This window comes from Mirounga leonina, unplaced genomic scaffold, assembly GCF_011800145.1.
Source record: "Mirounga leonina isolate KUSES-001 unplaced genomic scaffold, KU_Mleo_1.0 Mir_115, whole genome shotgun sequence".
NCBI lineage: Eukaryota > Metazoa > Chordata > Mammalia > Carnivora > Phocidae > Mirounga > Mirounga leonina.
This window is the reverse complement of record NW_023270268.1, coordinates 85,849,017-85,868,623: the sequence shown is the minus strand read 5'-3', so window position 1 is coordinate 85,868,623 and position 19,607 is coordinate 85,849,017. Positions and strand designations below refer to the sequence as shown.

Genomic DNA, 19,607 nt, shown 5'->3' with positions numbered 1-19,607 from the left:
TTATTTTCCCCCAAAACTATTTAAAAGGAATGATAGCACTGTTTCGTATTTTTGCAAATCTCTTTGGTGTCTACCTTAATAAAGATAGCTAGATTCTTATATCTGCTACCACATTCAATTTAATTATCACAGGGTGTCATGTAGACTCTGGAAAACATTCATGAGAGGGTAAACAGTGAAAACACAATGTCTTAGTATTATTATAAAAATAGTTCTGACCTTGTGGACCCCTTGAGTGTTGGGGATTCCCCAGGGTCCCTGAACAACACTTTGAGAACCGATGCTGTATACTATTCAACCACTGAAGAATATTCAAGTTGTTTATACAAATATTTAATGAGTGACTAAATTATATTTTGGGCCAAGAATTAGGAAGATTTTATACACTTATTTGTTTAGCCATCAAAAATAATTTATTCAGAAGGGCGCCTAGCTGGCTCCATCAGTAGAACATGTGACCCCTGATCTTAGGGTTTTAAGTTCAAGCCCCAAAGTTGGGTGTAGAGATTACTTAAAAAAATAAAATCTTAAAAAAAATAAATAAAAACAATTTATTGAGAATCTGCCAAAGGCTATCTTACATGTTCTTTTACCTTAAGCTAACATCCTCAGTGACATTACAATGTGGAAATCTGAACTTCTAACCAATGAGTCTGAGACAACCTTCTATCTCTCTGCACATTCAGTGACAGAAGTAGATGTTCTATTTTAGGCTCTGTCACATGTAACCAGAGAACAAACAAGCACAGGTTCAATCTTATAAGATCCTAAGCTGCCCCTCGGTATCATTTATCTTAAAGCTCAGATCATAACCCCCATAAAAGGAAAGCTTTTCTGATCCTTCATAGACCAGATCCTATTTCACCTTATCCATTAAATCCTCACTGATTTTCTTAGCACAAAATCTATCTAAAGTCCTATGGTACTATTGGAATTTCTCTCATGACATTTCTCAACTCCATGTTTTTTGTCCTATCCCTGTTACTAGAAATTCCTTGAAGTAAAAGATCACATCTCTAAATACCTTGAGAACCTGGTCAGTTCAGGGCATTTATCATGTATTTAACATGTGGCTAGCGTAAACAAATATATTTCTGGCTTCTGTGAACTCTGACATTATTTTAAAGCAAATCATGTATAAAATATGGTATGCTGAGTAACATTTATAAGAATCTTTAAATATAAATCACTGGTATTAAAAATTCATTTGCGGGCGCCTGGGTGGCTCAGTTGGTTAAGCGACTGCCTTCGGCTCAGGTCATGATCCTGGAGTCCCGGGATCGAGTCCCGCATCGGGCTCCCTGCTCGGCAGGGAGTCTTCTTCTCCCTCTGACCCTCCTCCCTCTCATGCTCTCTGTCTCTCATTCTCTCTGTCTCAAATAAATAAATTTAAAAAAAAAAATTCATTTGCTATGCTAAATATCTGTCACAAAATTTACTTGCTCGGGTTCAGTTGTTTAAGAAATTACTAGAGAAGGGGCGCCTGGGTGGCTCAGTCAGTTGAGCATCCAACTCTTGGTTTCAGCTCAGGTCGTGATCTCATGGGACGTGGGGTTGAGCCCTGGGTGGAGTCCCTCATCAGGCTCTGCATCTAGCTCTGTGCTCAGCAGGGAGTCTGCTTGGGATTCTCTCCCTCTGCCTCCCCCGACTCGCGAGCACACACACATGCAGGCACACACACGCTCGCTCTCTCAAATGAGTAGATAAATCTATTTTTTTTTTTTTTTTAAGAAATTAGAGAAGAATAAAATTTTGTGTAGGGTCTAACCTCAGTTACAGACATATTTTGAGGGTATGATGGCATATTAAGTGTTAGATAAAGAACTAATTATAATCATCCTCAGCCCACAGATAATTATTTTTTATGTTTTTTAACATACAGGATAAAAGTCAACTTAGGAGCTAGTTCATCAAACATTTTTTACATGTGTAAAAAGGATCTAGAGTTTTTAAATTTGAACAAAGGTGTATTCTAAAACACTGATATAACTGCTAAAAAAACTAATGAGTCATATACAATTAATAGGGTTCTGTTACAGCCTTAAATCCATTTTGGAACAAGATGGCTGTAAATAAATAAGCTTCCAAATTGCCAAAAAAAAACGTATATGTAGAGTTCCAAGATCATTAGGTCACTTCTAAGGCACTCAATTCTGAGTGCTACCTTTGGAATATTTAACAGATCCTAAAAGCCCTCGATGATAATACAAAGAGTCTGGAAGTATTTTCCATGTAGAATAGTCTCCACATTTTTTTTTTTTTTTTTGACAGAGAGAGACAGCGAGAGAGGGAACACAAGCAGGGGGAGTGGGAAAGGGAGAAGCAGGCTTCCTGCTGAGCAGGGAGCCCGATGCGGGGCTCGATCCCAGAACCCTGGGATCATGACCTGAGCTGAAGGCAAGACGCTTAACAACTGAGCCACCCAGGCGCCCCTAGTCTCCACATATTTAAAAAGTTCTCATATAGAAAAGAGAGTTTGCTTCCTATAACTCTGTAGAATTAACAGGTGGGCAAGATTTACTTCAAACTAAGAAAACTTCCTAGTAAATAGAGCTGTCTCCAATAATGGAGTTGTCTTGTGAAGTATGCTCGTTCACTGGATATATGTATGCTGGAGTTATGTAATTATCCACCAGACAGACTGTTAAAGAAATACCTAACTGGGAAGGAGAGGGGTGCCTGGGTGGCTCGGTCGTTGGGCATCTGCCTTCGGCTCAGGTCATGATCCCAGGGTCCTGGGATCGAGCCCCGCATTGGGCTCCCTGCTCAGCAGGAAGCCTACTTCTCCCTCTCCCTCTCCCCCTGCTTGTGTTCCCTCTCTCGCTGTTTCTCTGTCAAATAAAAAAAAAAAAAAAAGAAAGAAATACCTAACTGGGAAGGAAATAAAACCTCATGATATGTAAAATCCTTTACAATACTGTAGTCCTAAATATAATTTATGCTGTTTTTATACTGAGGGTACCTTAAAAATGACCTAGTGTTTTTAAGAAGCAGGGTTATCATGTATTTAAAGCAACTTAAAATGTTTTTGTTTTTTTTTTTAATTTATTTATTAGAGAGAGAGAGAGCGCGAAAGAGAGAGCGCAAGAGGGGGTAGGGTTAGAGGGAGAAGCAGACTCCCCGCCGAGCAGGGAGCCCGATGCGGGACTCGATCCTGGGACTCCGGGATCATGACCTGAGCTAAAGGCAGTCGCTTATCCAACTGAGCCACCCAGGCGCCCGCAACTTAAAATGTTTACCAGATTTCAAGATTAAACAAAAACCTGAGAGTAAATACAAATCACAATGGGTACTAATATATTTCCTCCATGTTTTAAGTATGTACTAAAGATAGCATGCTATGAACCCACACATAATAGCTCTTTATTAAAGCTTACTTGTAAAACTTACCAGAATTCTGTTGGATTCCCCATCGCACTCTCATCCTGAATTGCCGGGCACTACTTTGCTGGAGTTTTCTATTTAGTCTCGGAAAATTTTGCTTCTTTCCTTCCTTTCGATTCAATTTGATGATATCATCTGTGATATAGGAAATGTGACAATTATTTTCATTTTAACCTAATGACTCGATTACTCAGTCTCATTTTCTAGTTAATAGATTTCCTATGTCCCTAACTTCTTTGCTACTTTGAAAGCACTTTCATAAGAAGATAATAATAAGATAAAAACTCAAATCAGCCAATATACTTGCAGCACTGAAGTAGTTTTGTAGGAAAAGTTCAATTCACTAGCCCAAAGCAGATCTACCAATTAATGAAGATTTCTGTTATCCGCAGTATTTCTTTACCTGATGCATATAAACAAAAGCCTGTTTACAAAAACTACTCATATTTACTTTCCAAAATCACAGAAGTGTCTAGTTTTTAAAGACCACCTTCCAATAAAACCACAGGCAGTAAAAAACCAAAAAACATTCAATTAAAAGAGTACATCTCTAAAGAAGTTCACCTCAATTCAGTAAATATTTACTGAGCATACACTATGTACAATGAATATATATGACAGGCTGTGCTAGAATGAAAACAAAAGTAAAATATGGTCCCTTTTCTCAGTTAAGTTTAAAATTATTGATGGAAACAGACAAGTAAATAGCTAATATGAAATAAAACAAGTACATAAGAAAGGTATAGTACAAAAAGAAAATAATATGGGTTCTCTACTCCTCTAGCAAAATAATTCAGGGTTACCTTACTTTGCTTTCTACCTGATCTTTCAAATCCTCATTTTTTCCAAAAACACTTTTAAACTCTCCAAAAGTAATTTACAAACATTACACTGCTCTAATACCACAGCACAACAATATGAAGATCAGGAAACTAAATGTACTTCAGATTTCTATTTACAAATGTTAAAAGAAGATTACTAGAATACAAAAATACTCATTTAAGAAATATCCAAATACTTTGTCCACAGTCCCAACTCCAATATTAATTTTGATGATTGATAAAGCAAATAAGCCTGGTCAACAACTTAATAAAATTTCACAAAACTAATTAACCTCAATTATTTTTTCCAAACTGCTCTAAACACAAGAACCTAACAACTATATTAATGTAATTAGTCTTCTCTGAAGTAAAAGAAAGAATTATATATTATAGGAATCCTTCCTTATATATTACCTACCAGTAATCTTCAAGATTTTTTTTTTTTTTTAAAGATTTTATTTATTTTTTAGAGAGCGAGCGAGAGAGAAACAGCATGAGAGGGGAGAGGGTCAGAGGGAGAAGCAGGCTCCCCCGGGGAGCCCGATGTGGGACTCGATCCCAGGACCCTGGGATCATGACCTGAGCCGAAGGCAGACGCTTAACCATCTGAGCCACGCAGGCACCCTGTAATCTTCAAGATTCTTAATCACAAATATTCATTAAAATAATTCAAATCTCCCCAAAGTACTTTGTTATCTTCTTGAGGTCAGTCCTTCCCCTAAAATAAATTCATCCAAGTAAAAGACACTCAAAAACATTTGTTTTAAAATAAAAAGGTTTCAGGGCCCCCTGGGTGGCTCAGTTGGTTAAGCGCCTGCCTTCAGCTCAGTTCATGATCTCAGGGTCCTGGGACCCAGCCCAGCACTGGGCTACCTGCTCGGCGGGGAGTCTGCTTCTCCTTCTCCATCTTGCCCCTTCTTATTCCCCACTTGTGCTCTTTATCTCTCTCTCTCAAATAAAGAAATAAAATCTTAAAAAAAAAAAAGTTTCATGAAATCAGATACATGAACATGTTATATTCTCAGGGGGCAGAAAGGGAATACTTTTGAACACTTTTGAAACACTACTTTCCTTTGACAAGGTACTACTTACTCTTCGCCAGAAGTCTGAAACCTCAGAGCCACGAGAGTACACCAAAAAAATGAATTTGCTGGGGATCATTAAAAAAAAAAAAAAAAAAAAGGCAAAATATAATTTTGACTAACCAGGCTTATTTTAAAATAGAGCATTTTATAAAGTATAAACATAAGAAAATTAAAAGTAGCAAAACATATGATATATAAAATTGCTTTATATTTAAATGTTTTATTATCTAAATCCTCAAGTTAAATGATTGTGGATTCCTCCAATCTAAAAGAAGAAAATGGCTTTCTCCTACTTAGGTAGACAGGGTATGTATCAGAAAAAACAAACAAAAATCCCATTACAATGAGCTACTTTTATGAAAAAATTTCTTCCATGACAACAGGGATATATACATGGTAATAAAAACAGTAGTAACTAAGAAGCATTGTTCTCACAAGTATTCATTTAATTCTCACAACAATTCTATGAAGTATTATAATACCCATTTTCAAATTAAGAAACTGAACCACAATGAGGCCAGCTATTGGTAACCTTGGTAGATATTCTATATGAATATTCATATAATTCATACAGCCACAATTTAAAACAAACAAAAATCAGATTCTAAACCTCTGCAGACCTGATAAAGTGGAATATTCACAAAGCATAATAACTGTCTAAAATAGGTACCATCACAGGGTGCCTGGGTGACTCAGAAGAGCATGCAACTCTTGATCTCAGGGTCATAAAATTGAGCCCTAGGTTGGGTGTAGAGACTACTAAAAAAAAAAGTACCATTTCTTCATCCCATTTCTGTAAAATTCTCAATTAAAAAAAAAGGAACCTGAAAGAATGCTACATATTCTTGGGAGAAGAGAAAAGAAACCAATGTCTATTTTAGCTATATATCATAGCACTTCGTTTCTACCTTCAAAGAGAATTATCCCTCCATTTTCTTCACTTGAACATCCTAACAACCAAACAAAATAATACAAAAAAACCTAGACACTTAAGAAATGTATTGGTTATGATAATTACATGTTTAACACTTCCTGCAACATCTATAAGGTTTTTTTTTATTTGTATGATTTGGGGCGAGTTATTTCTCTATGCCTCAGGTTTTGTAAAACAGGAATAACAACAATTGCTTATATAGTGTTTGTGTAAATATAATGCTTACTGTGTACCAGGTACTGTTCTAAGTGGTTTATATGTGCCTATTGACTCATTTAATACAGCAACCCCCTGAGACAGACCAGCACTATTATCACTTTTTACAGATGAAACACTGAGAAATACTTTGCCTGTGACCACATGGCTAGTAAGTGGCAGGGGATTTGAAATGAAGACAGTGCGGTTCTGGATTCCATGCTTTTTATCATTAGGAGCACATACCTCATAGAGTTATTACGAGACTAAACCGAGTTTACACACATCATATGTTTAGATCAGTGCCTGCAGGTGGTAAGCACTCAATAAATATTCATTATCAAATTCTTCTTGGCCTTAGCTGCAAAGATTTCTCATTTCTTTAGAGTTCGCTACTATCTTCCTTAGAGGGGCTGGACCCCATGCTTCCCCGGGCTTCCCATTAATCCATGTCAATCTCCCCTTCGGTTTTTGCTTTTTTCCTAATTAGCTAACTTTGCGGCCTAGATAAGGAGAGAGCGCCTTTCTAGGCACCTCCTAATAAAACCATCTGATGAAGCCGCTGCCTGATAGTATTTTGACAAACGCTCCAGGGTGGGCGCCTCGATGTGGCCCCGAGGTCTGGCGCCAGGCAGAAATGGCCAACTCTCGGGGGCGTCTCTGCGCTGCCCGCACCGCGCCAGGCATAGGCCTGGCCACACAAATGCCCAACAAGCCCTCTCCTGAACCAGCGACTCTAACCGGACGCAGACCCAGCCGGGCTCTCAAAGGGCTTTCTTCAGCAAGGATGTCTCCCTCGCTCCCGACACCGCCCACAGCGAACACGCTTGAGGGGAAAGCCGCGGAGTCTTCCTCACAAAGAGCCGGGGTCGTCCGCGAGTGGTAGCGCCCCTCGACCCTCAAAACCCCCAACCCGCGGCGCCGCCCGCCCTCACTGCCGCTCCTCAGACACAGCCCCGCCGAGGGGACGCCCGGGTCCCTCCGGCTCAACCACCGCACCAGCTGGCGCTCCCCCTGTCCCCGTGGGCCCTCACTTGGTTCCGCCCACCCGCAAGGAAAAACTCGAGCGACAACTGCGGCCAACCGCCCCTTCCCCCACAAACCGCGGTAATGGTTCCACCCACACCCTCCCCCCACTCCCACTCGGTCCAACTCGGCTCCTTACCCAAAGACATATCAATTTTGTCAAGGTTTTCATTGCTGCGGGCTTTCGGCTGCGGCGGCGGTGGGGTCGCCTTGGCTCCCACTAACCGGGTACCAAACCGGTTCATGGCTGGGGACGTCGCGCTGGAACAGTCAGCGGAGAAGGCCAGAGACCGAGGCCTGCCACCTCCCACTCACGCACGCAGACTAGCTGCACCGAGGGAGCGCGCACGCGTGATAGCGGCGCCCTCGCTCTCCCACCCGCGGCTGCGGGCGGGGAGAGGGGCTACAGAGACGAGCGGCCGGCGAGAGCGGCCCCACGCCCGGGCTTGCTCCTAGCGGCCCTTGCCGGGCAGGAGGAAACATTGCACCCGCTGCTCTGGACGCTTGCAAAGGCCGCTGTTTTAGGTATCCGCCTTTCCGCCCAAATTGGGCGATGCTGGACTCTGAGCACCTCAGGATCGCATGCCTTAAATGAGATGTGTTCCTCCGTGTCCTTCCCCTCCGTCCTGCTTCAGAAAGACCCCTAAGGTTTGGTACACACGAACCTTTCACACCCCGCTGCAATGCAGCCTCAGAGGCAGGATAGACCCCATAGGGCTTAGATTGCAGAGCTCCCCTCTCCCAGGCAGCTCCTTCACCTGCAACATGCGGAGTCGCCACGTCTGGATGCAGAGCAAAAGCTGCAGTAACAATTCTTGCGTCACCTTACCAATAAAAGCAAATGCTAACGTTTCCTGCATCTGTACCACTTCTCAACCGGCACTCTAAAACATTTTACACGGTACTAGCTACCTTAATAACACCTCTTCTTCTCTTAGGAGATGGGTAAGTACCTCTGCTTGTTTGGCTGCATTTTTCTCTAATTCATTTGCGTTGGGAATTGATAGGATTCGTTTTTCTTTCTAATCATCCTTGTAGGAAAACTTCTTAATATTTTATGAATTCCTGCATAATAACTTTTTTTTTCCTATTTGCAAAACATGATATTTCCCTCTCTTCTTACCTCTTTCTCCTCCTCCAAAGCAACTGTGCTTCTATGGGAGCATTTAGGTTATATCACCCTCATAACAGCTTAAAGCTATCTAAAGCATTTGCATCTAAGGAAAAAACCAGGGACAGGTATTCCGTCCATTTAGAAATCTCTGCCACCTTCCTCCTGTCCACTTCCTAAAATTTCTTTTTGCATAGAGATGAACCAGTGACCTAAAGCATCTCAAAACCACGGTAGCCTGTACTTAATTATTTTTTTCCCCAAGACAAAAATAAAACCAAAGAAGAGTGAATCAGCTCAGGACATACCTATGAAGGGGTGCAAGAAACTTTAATGGTAAAGGAAGGTTTGGACTAAAAAGCCCCAAGAACAATATTTGGCATGTCAAGGAGAGTAGCATATATGCTCTTAGCACAATGTGCTTGATTTTATTACTATTCCACCCAACAGCCACCAACCCTCCCCTGACTACTAAAAACTAGGGAAAATGGGTTATAGAGATAAAAGTATGAGAGAGACCTAGGTTTTACTGAGTGGTACCTTTTTCACTCACTTCAGTCATTCACTGTATGAACTTGGGAGACTGTCTGGGTCTCATACTCATCTGCAAAACAAGAAGTAGTTATACTAAATACATACATCATATGTAATTATTCTTGGATTTCTTATGGTTCTAAAATCTACACATGAAACATTTTCCTTCACAATATCATTCTCTCCCTAGAAATAATTTCTATAATCTCTGCTTATTTGTGGGAGTAATCTACAGGAAAGAACATTAGGTTAAGTTCTTAATGTTATGGAAGAAAAGTAATGCATTTAGAGTTTGGATGCATTTTGTACTTCAGGTATTCATAGGACAGATAAGAAAAATCCCAAATATATAAAATCCTACCCACCACCAATATATATAAAGATTCCCTTTTATCCTGATCTTCTCCCCAAAACTGAAGCTTGACTCCAAATCTCCTTAACTTCAAAGGAACATGCCCCAATGTTTCATTAAGCAATCCTAGCTGTTGTGTTTCAGACTTTGAGATTTCCCCAAAGGCTGAGGGTCTGAGTCTCAGAGTAGTCACCCAGATTCCAAAGGGAAAAACGAGGAAATGAGAAACATTGTGTAAGGATATGTCAGTCACATACAAAATAGTAGAAAACAAAACAGCAGCTTGAGACACATACAGCAAAAGTGAAGTAGAAGACAAACTGAGAAATCAGAACTGGGGCTCGTCTAAGAAGTAGATCTGCCAGCCACAAGGGCTGGAGTTAAAAGGTCAACCCCGCATTTTCTGGGGCATGAGAGGCAGTTATTCATTTAATTATACAATCATTGAGCACCAGACATTGTAATAGGCTCTGGGGATAAAATGATGAGTAAAGATGGATTCAGCTCCTATCTTCATACAGCTTGCAGAGCTTCATACAGCAAAAAAAAAAAAAAATTTTTTTTGAGTAGGTATTGTGAATAAGTACAGTACTGCGCTGGACACTGAATATATAGACATTGGAGTACAGTAGTTCAGCAGCTTCATCTAAATCAGAATAAACATGGAATTCAAGTAACTGCCTTTTTAGAGGCTTGATTTCGTACAGCATACATAAGACAATGTCTAGAGTTGCCAGATAAAATACGAGATTGATTACATTTGAATTTCAGATAAACAATGAATAAATAGCCAATTTCTCTACTACAGGATGTTGCATGCGATATTTAGGATATATTTATATTAAACAATTTTTCATTATTTATCTGAAAATCAAATTTAACTGGGAGTCTTATATTTTTACTTTTGCTAAATCCGACATCATCATACCTTTCTACCAACATGTTGTGGCTCTCTTCTCAAAATGTGCATAGAGATCTCCATTCTCTTCAAAGGTAAGCACACTTCATGTGTTTCACTCCATATCTTATTTTTATTAGTTTGATATTTCTTCTAAGTCCCCCTTTTTTCAGCTTTATTGAGGTGTAATTGATAGATAATAAAAGACACATATTTAAAGTGTGCAGTTTATATGGGCATATGGTGTATAGACCTGCAAAAACACCACCATAAAGAGGATAATAAATATATCTATCATCCCCAAAAGTTTTCCTGTGCTCCTTTATAATCCTTTCCCCAACCACTACTTAAGCAACCACTGATCATACAGATTAATTTGCATTTTCTAGAATTTTATATAAGTAGAATCATACAGTATATACTCTTTTTTTTTTTTAAGATTTTTTATTTATTTATCTGAGAGAGAGAATGGGAGACAGAGAGCATGAGAGGGGGAGGGTCAGAGGGAGAAGCAGACTCCCCACCAAGCAGGGAGGCCGATGTGGGACTCGATCCCGGGACTCCAGGATCATGACCTGAGCCGAAGGCAGTTGCTTAACCAACTGAGCCACCTAGGCGCCCAGTATATACTCTTTTTTTAACCTGGATTACTTCACTCAGCCTAATTGTTTCCAATCTGTATGACTTTTATTCTTTTGCTCGCCTGATTACACTGCCTGGGGACTCCAGTACCATATTTATTTATTTATTTTAAGATTTTATTTATTTATTTGAGAGAACGAGCTTGAGCAGGGGGAAGGGAGAGGCAGGCTCCCTGCTGAGCAGGGAGCCCAATGAGGGCTCCGTACCAGGACCCTGAGATCATGACCTGAGCTTAAGGCTCAGGTTCTGGAAAGCCAGGATTCCAGAGTCATGGGGCCTTTAGGCATTCTTTCTTCTCCCCATGCTTCTTCTCCCTTTGCCCTCCTTGTTCTGGGATCAAAAACCATGGCTGGACTCTCATCTTTCTCTTTCCCTCAGGAGAGGATCCATTTGCTTAACCGACTGAGCCACCCAGGTGCCCCTCCAGTACCATATTTAAAAGGGGACGTGAAATGAAGATCTTTCCCTTATGACAAACCCCAGGGCGAAAGCATTATCTTTCACCATTATGTTAGATTTTTTGGTAGATGCCCTTTGTCAGGTTGAAGAAGTTTCCCTTTATCCCTGGCTTGCGGAGAGTTTTCATCATGAGTGAATGTCAAATTTTATCTAGTATTTTTCTGCACCCATTGAGATGACCAAATGGGGTTTTAAAATTTTTTTTTTTTTTTTCAAATGTTGAATTACCCTTGCATTTCTAGGAGAAACCTACTTGGTCATGGTGTATTATCATTTTTATATATTGTTGATTTTGGTTTGCTAATGCTTTGTCAAGGATATTGTTTTTCTTTTCATGAGTGATTTTTTTAAAAGATTTTATTTATTTGAGAGAGAGAGAGAGCACAAGCAGTGGGAGACGGAGGAGCAGAGGGAGAGGGAGAAGCAGACACCCTGCTCAGCAAGGAGCCTGACACGGGGCTCAATCCCAGGACCCTGGGATCATGACCCGAGGCGAAGGCAGACGCCCAACCAACTGAGCCACTCAGGCACCCCTCATGAGTGATATTGATGTGTAGTTTCCATTCCTTGTAATGTCTGTCTGATTTTGGTATCACCTCTTGCTTTTCAGAAGTGGATTTTTGTGCTTTTGTAAATTTATAAAAATTACATTACGCTGGTATACTAAGGGAGTTAGGTATGATTTTTATCACCTGTAGGTATAGTATGTATTAGGTATAGCTATTATCATTATACCTGAATCCCTTAAGCCACTTGCATGCACAGTACAGTTTTTCTTCTCTTTGCTGCTCAGTTCTTCTCGTTCTACCCCATTTGCCACTGTCTCTGCTGCAGTAACTTTTTCTGCTGCTTTGCTATAGCTTTGTGTTGCCGTTTTCCTTCGTTCTAAGCTCCTCTCACTGTTGTAATCTTCTGCTTTTTAATCTTAGGATTCATTCATTCATTTATTTGTTCAAACAGAGTTTGAGTTCCTACTCTGTGAAAGATACTGCTACAGGACGGTGATACAGCAGAGCAGAACAGCAGATACCCGACAGGCCGGGTTGTAGGCATAGCCGAAGGCATTATTGGTCTCCACGTCCCTGACTACCAGTTTTCTCTGACTAGAGAACTTACTCTGGGTGGGCAGGGGAACTTGAAGTGGAATTCTTACTGGACTCAGGGGTTGGATCTCTAGTTCACTCCTTCTTGGGCTTTGTCTTCTCTGGGCAGGGTAGGCATCCTGTCAACCAAGGATTCTAGTCAATTCACTGAATGACTAGTTGTGGAATTTTCTAAAGTTACATAAATCTATGTAAGTCACAGTTTCTCCTTATTTACACCATGGTTTCCTTTAAAAAATATATCCTTGATTTGTACTAGACAGTTTGGTGGTCTAGGAAGGTTCTGGAAAGCCAGGATTCCAGAGTCATAGGGTCTTTAGGCATTCTTTCTTTTCCCCATGCTTCTTCTCCCTTTGCCCCTTGGCCGCCTTGTTCTGGGATCAAGAGCCATGGCTGGACTCTCATCTTTCTCTTTCCCTCAGGAGAGGATCCATTCTCTTGGCTCAGGTTTATTCAGCTAGAGTTTCAGAGAGCTGAGACAGCGACATATTGAATATTCTTTAAATGTGTTAAGGGTTTGCTTAGCCCAGAAATAAGATTTTTATTTTTTTATTTTTTAAAGATTTTATTTATTTGAGACACAGAGATACAGAGAGAGAGAGAGAGCATGAGCAGGGGGAGAGGCAGAGGGAGAGGGAGAAGTAGACTCCCCGCTGAGCCAGGAGCCCGATTTGAGGCTCGATCCCAGCACCCTGGGATTATGACCTGAGCTGAAAGCAGACCCTTAACCATCTGAGCCACCCAGGCGCCCCTGGAAATAAGATTTTTTAAAAATTTCATTGTAACTTCTTAATTTCTGAATTTGTATGCATTACCCATGGATGACAATGAGCTTTCCCATACAATTGAATAAATTAACCAATACTAAATAAAGTGGGTGGAAATGTTGCTGTGAAGACAGAATAGAACCAGTCAATAAAGACCTGGCAAAATTTTTTTAAGCTTTATTTAAAGAAGAGAAAAGGAAAAAAAAGTATTTTGGTAAATCAGTAAATTTGGTAAAGTCAGTGAATGTGTTTTGGCAAAATTGGACAAAGACTTCTTTAAAATGCTAAACTCTGGAAAAAAAAACAGAAATTAACTTAAAAATATATTCAAAATTAATCATTATAAAAGAAGAAATTTCCATGTGAAACACTAAAATTTTCATCACATTGATTTAAGGATGCAGTCATGAGAAAACAAAACCATACTAAAATCCTTGCCTATTTTCAAAATCTAGAAAAATGTTGTAAACATAGTGTAATACAGCTATACCCTTCACCAAGATTCACCAATTATTAAAGTTTTGCCACATTTGCTTTCTCTATACAGACAATCCCCAACTTACCGTTTGACAGAATTTTCTGACTTTATGATGGTATGAAAGTGATACACATTCAGTTGAAACTGAACTAAGAATTCTAAATTTTGATCTTTTCCTAGGCTAGTGATACTCAGTAGATACTGTCTCATGGTGCTGGGCAGCAACAGCCAGCCCAGCTCCCTGTCAGCCAGGTGACCTGGTGGATAAACACCTGATACATTTACATCTAATCTGTACTCATACAGACATTCGGTTTTTCACTTTCCCTATTCAGTACATTACATGAGATAGTCAACACTTTATTATTAGATAAGTTTTGTGTTATAGGATTGATCAACTGTAGGCTAATTATGGAAGTGTTCTAAGCATGTTTAAAGCTAAGCTATGATGTTCAGTAGGTTAAGTGCATTTTTTTAAAGATTTTATTTATTTATTTGAGAGAGGGAGAGCATGAGCAGGTAGGGAAGAGGCAGAGGGAGAAGCAGACTCCCCGCTGAGCAGGCAGCCTGATGTGAGGCTTGATCCCAGGACTCCAAGATCATGACCTGAGCTGAAGGCAGACGCTTAACCAACTGAGCCACCCAGGTGCCCCAGGTTAAGTGTATTGAGTGCAATTTCAATTAATGCAATTTCAATTAATATTTTCAATTCATGATGGGTTTATTTGGATGGAACCCCATTGTAAGTGGAGGAAGATTGGTATCCAGATACACAGATAGCTGTAATTCTTTATTTTTTTTTTTTAAGATTTAATTATTTGAGAGAGAGAGAAAATGAGCACCAGCAAGAGAAGGGGCAGAGGGAGAGGGAGAAGTAGACTCCCCGCTAAGTGGGGAGCCCAATGTGGGGCTTGATCCCAAGACCCTAATCATGACCTGCGCTGAAGGCAGACACTTAACCAACTGAGCCACCCAAGTGCCCCCCAGATGGCTGTAATTCTTATTTGTTGTTGTTGGACAATCTGAGAGTAAATTGCAGACATCAGGATATAGAATATATCTCTAAGGATATTCTTTTACATAATCATGCTAAAATTGATCAAATTCAGAAAATATAACATTGATGCAATTCTATTCTCCGATGTACAGTCTATATTTAAATTTTGCCAATTATCCTAATAAATAATTATCCTTTATAACATTTTTTTTTTCCAATCTAGGATCCAATCCAGGCTCACATGTTGCATTTCTTTGTCCTGCCTCTTTTGTCTCCTTTAATCTGATAAAATTTGTCAGCTTTTCTTAGTTTTTTATGATATTTATATTTTTGAAGATTGAAGGCAGTTGTCATATAGACTGTCCTCCAATTTTACTTTGTCTTATTGTTAGCCTGTGATTAAATTCGTGTTATTCACTTTTGTCACAAGTACTATGTAAGTGATGCTGTGTCCTTCTCAGAACTTAACGTTAGGAGGCACATGATGTCATTTTGTCTTATGGGTGATTTTAACTTTGATCACCTGATTAAGGTTATGTCTGCCAGATTTCTCTATTGTAAAGGTACCTCTTTTTCCCATTTCTAATGAGTAAATGATATGTGGGTAGATAGTTTGAGACTGTATAAATATTCTGTTTCAGAACAAATTTCATTAATGGCTTTAGCATCCATTCATGATTCCTGCATGAACCAATTATTACAATGGTGGTTACAAAATAGTGATTTTCTAAGTCTATTATTCCTCTACATTCATTAGTTAACATTCTACTGTGGAAAACAATTTTCCCTCCCCCCTTTCTTTCTTCCCTTTTCTATTTATTTATTATTTGCATACTTATTTATATATGCATGTAAGTTTCCATAGAAATTCAGACTCATCCTGTGTTCAAAAATTCTCTCTTGAAAAGCAAAGGGGTAAAGAGTGTAAGGGCTGTGCTTGCCTTTGAAAATACTGTAGATATGTATCTATTTCATGGATTAACTCATGTTGATGCTCAAATTGTTTTTGACTTGGCCAGTGGCAGCCATTCCTTAGCTTTTAAAATTTGAATATTTTTAAAAATGTTGCTAAGAGTAATTTTAGTGAATATAATAAAAAATATGTTCATGACTATAATCGATATTTGTTGAATATATTTAAGAAGACTACTTCCTACTTCTTACAGTAGGATAAAACAGAGAGGGAGGCAAACCTTAAGAGATGCTTAACTCTAGGAAACAAACTTGAGGGTTGCTGGAGGGGAGGTGGGTGGAGGATGGGGTAATTGGGTGGTGGGCATTAAGGAGGGCACTTATAATGAGCACTGGGTGTTATATGCAAACGATAAATCACTAAATTCTACCCCTGAAACTAATATACAGTATATGTTAACTAAATTGAATTTATATAAAAAATAAGAAACAGACTACTTAAAACAAAATTTTGGCTAATTGGTAAATGTAATGAGCTTTAAAAATCCATTATTTGAATAACTGATTCTTGAGTGAATTTGGCTTTCTGCCATTGGTACTCTAGGACCTATTACTATTTGTATAAAACTAGCATCCTGGTGATCTTGAAAACAAAAACATTGATCAAGATCAAACAAACTTCTTCAGGTTTTTTTACTTTTAAAATATTACCTCAGCAAGCAGTTCTAAGTAAGGCCATTATTTTTATGTGACTTATTGAACCCTCATGCTAGATATTTTTGCATATTTGACAGTCTTTGCATTTGGGCCTCAGAAGTGCAATATTGGATTAATCACAATCCTTGGTTCATGACATACTCTCATTATTTTCCATGCATGGCCCATTTTCATTTGGTTAGTTAATTATTTTATTTTAATTTTTTGGTTATTTTAAGTAACTAATTATAATTAGTTATGACATCGTAACTCGTTATTTTGAAAACTGTGCACCTACAAACCCATCACTCAAAACAAAAGCTAGAATAGACAATAGCCCTATGACCTAGACCTAGCAATTCCACTTCTAGGTATGTACCCAAGAGAAACCTTTGTTTATATACAAGAGGGCACATGTAAAAGAATATTAATAGCAGCACTGTTTACAATAGCAAAAACCTGGAAACAACCCAAATGCCTATCACTGAAAGATGGCATGAATAAACTGGTGTATTCACACAATTAACTATTATATAGCAGTCAAAATCAATGAACTACAGTGACATATGATAATGTGAATAAATCTTATCAATGTAATATTAAGTAAAAAAACTAAGGCCTCAAAGAATAAATACAGCTCAATATCCTTTTTATAAAGTTAAAACACAAAAATTTAAAAAATAATTTCTAGGTATATAAAGTAATACAAAGAAACTATAAAAAGGGAAGCAGTATAATCATAAAGCAGGGACTCAGGATATGGCCATCTGGGGTGAGGGAAAGCAGAAGGATGGGACAGGGGGACACAGGGCTAATGCAGGTTATTATCACATTTATTAACTGACTGCTTTAATTATGTGTAAACCCAGACTTGGGTGTAACTTTTCCCAGAACTTTTACTACACAACTCTCTGAGACTTTTTACAATTTCAGTTCTAGAATTTCCTGATAAAGTGGACTTTCATGTAAATATGCTAAGATCATGTGGCATTAACTTGGGATTATACTGTATGACAAAAATGAAGTTCATACATTTGTAGAAATAGAAGCAAAATCCCAGTGATTAACACTGCCCCTTTCTAAAAAAGTATAACCCTTTAGTAGGAAAATACGAGAAAGTTTGAACAAAGAGTATTTTTTATATAATGGAAGTTGGAAATCATAACTTGGATTTAAAAGCTCCTTCATTTTGTATTTATTTATTTATGATCTTATTTATTTATTTGAGAGAGAGACAGCGAGAGAGGACACCATAAGCAGGGGGAGTGGGAGAGGGAGAAGCAGGCTTCCTGTGGAGCAGGGAGCCCAACATGGGGCTCAATCCCAGGACCCTGGGATCATGACCTGGGCCGAAGGCAGCCACCAAACCACTCAGCCACCCAGGCACCCCTCACTTCACTTTTAATTCACAAAAAAGTTTTCTCAGGTTTGAAAATTCCTGGAAGTTATATATTATTTTTAATAGAGTAACTAGTTTTCCATGGAGCTAACCTAGATATCCCCTTCACAGAGTAGTATTGATTCTATTGCTTTACCAATGCACTAATCCCAACCTCCTTGTTCCCTACTGCCCCAGTTCAGGCCTGAACTTGCAAACTAGTAACCCAAAGGCACATTTAGCCTACAAACTTTTTTTTTTTTTTTTTTTTGCCTGTGTAATGTTTACAATAAAAAAAATTGTTACCAGTATTTAAAAATGAGAAATTGTACTTAAAAATGCAGACTCCAGCTTCTATTGCAAAATCAGAGTATAAGGCAATTCTAGGCCTATATGCCCATTTGCAACATTCAGTTATAGAAAAGGTGAGACCTTCCTTCTTGGATGAGCTTTCCAGTTCAGAATTTCTGCCATTCTCCTACAACCAGCTCACTTCACTCATTGGCATTACCTGCTTGGCCTCTATAGGGATTTTCAGTCTCCTCTCCTATCCATTCTTCCACTCTTACCTCCAACATGGTACATACCCCATTCCCTTTCCACATTGTCAAAAGTAGTTTTCTAAGCAGGTTTGGTCAAATCACTTCTTGATTTGCATATTCTTAACTTGCTCCTAATTGTTCTAAGGATAAAACCCAAACTCTAGAACGACACTTCATGATCTAGGGTGCCTGCTCAGCAACACCACTCTGTTCCCCACGTCTTTCCAGCTCTTATTACTACTCAGAACCAGTACTTCCCAAACCAGCATGCTTCCTTATGCCCAGGCCAGTTTCCACTTTCTCTTCTCCTGGCTAATTCATACTTATCCTTAAAAACTCTACTCTGACATCAGTTCTCCAGAAAACCTTCCCCAAAAGCCTTTCCCTCCTGCTTTTCCTTTGCGATCTCAAAGCAACCTGTGCTCTTCAGTTTGTGAGCTCTCCATTAAAATACTTGATGTCCTCAAACATCACCGACAGGTGTTAAGCCAGGGTAGGCAGAAGTGCGGTTAACAGTACTTGGATCAAGACCAGCGTCATTCCCCAGTCTAGACTTCTGATCCCGTCTGGCCCCAAGTGCGAAGCGTGACAGGAGCTTGCAAGGCTTCGCACCCCTACGTATTCCAGAGACTAACGTTGACGTTCCCCGCCTAGTGTACGCCCGCGAGCACGCAGCCAGGGTCTTCATCCGCCGCGAGCGCGGCCTCGGATTGGACAGGGCAGAGCATGCCGGGAGCGGCCGAGTCTTCGAAGTGCTTGCTGGGAGTTGTAGTTCTTGGAGCCGGAAGTGGGGGTGGCAAGGCTAGAAACCGCAGCTGAGACAGCAATCACCGCGCCTGCTGTCAACCCGGGTGTAGTGCATCACCCAGAGCCCACCCACCGAGGGTGCCTCCTCAGTTCCCTGGGGCTTCGGGAGCCCTGAAGGACGAAGCGGCAGGGAAGCCTCTCTTCAGAGAGGAGGCGACGTCGCAGCCCCGGATGCGTCCAGAGGGCGCGGGAATGGAGCTGGGCGGCTGCGAGGAGCGCTTGCCAGAGGAGAGCAGGTGGGGTGGGAAGGGCCCGGGGAGTCGGGGGCAGATGGATGCACCGAACCACCGGGAGGGTTGGGAGGGCTCGGAGAGCACCGAGAGAAGTGTCGGGCATGATAGACTTTAGGGCGACTGCTTGGGGCGACTTGTTTGGGAAGAAATTGTGAGAGGAGGGACTGGCAGGGCGTGGATAGGACGGACGAGGGAACGGGTTTAATGAGTGTGGGTAGAATATGCTGAGGGCAGGGGGAGCAGGAGAGGAGGT

At 40.1% G+C, this 19,607-nt stretch overlaps 2 protein-coding genes across 6 annotated transcripts in view; one reads left to right on the top strand and one right to left on the bottom strand.

Annotated features, from left to right (window-relative positions):
- The window catches only part of FYTTD1 (forty-two-three domain containing 1), a 30,375-nt gene extending 22,559 nt beyond the window's left edge, over positions 1-7,816 (bottom strand). The window contains exons 1-2 of the mRNA XM_034999958.1: positions 7,585-7,816; positions 3,391-3,519 (exon numbers count right to left, since the gene is read on the bottom strand). Of these exons, the coding sequence (XP_034855849.1) occupies positions 3,391-3,519; positions 7,585-7,690 (235 nt within the window). The 5' untranslated portion in view covers positions 7,691-7,816. The remainder of the gene's footprint in view (positions 1-3,390; positions 3,520-7,584) is intronic.
- Positions 7,817-19,110: 11,294 nt separating this feature from the next.
- RUBCN (rubicon autophagy regulator) overlaps positions 19,111-19,607 on the top strand; it is a 61,395-nt gene continuing 60,898 nt past the window's right edge. For all 5 annotated transcript variants that reach the window (XM_034999957.1, XM_034999955.1, XM_034999953.1 and 2 more), the window contains exon 1: positions 19,111-19,357. In XM_034999957.1, coding sequence (XP_034855848.1) covers positions 19,293-19,357 — 65 coding nt within the window. In that variant the 5' untranslated portion in view covers positions 19,111-19,292. The remainder of the gene's footprint in view (positions 19,358-19,607) is intronic.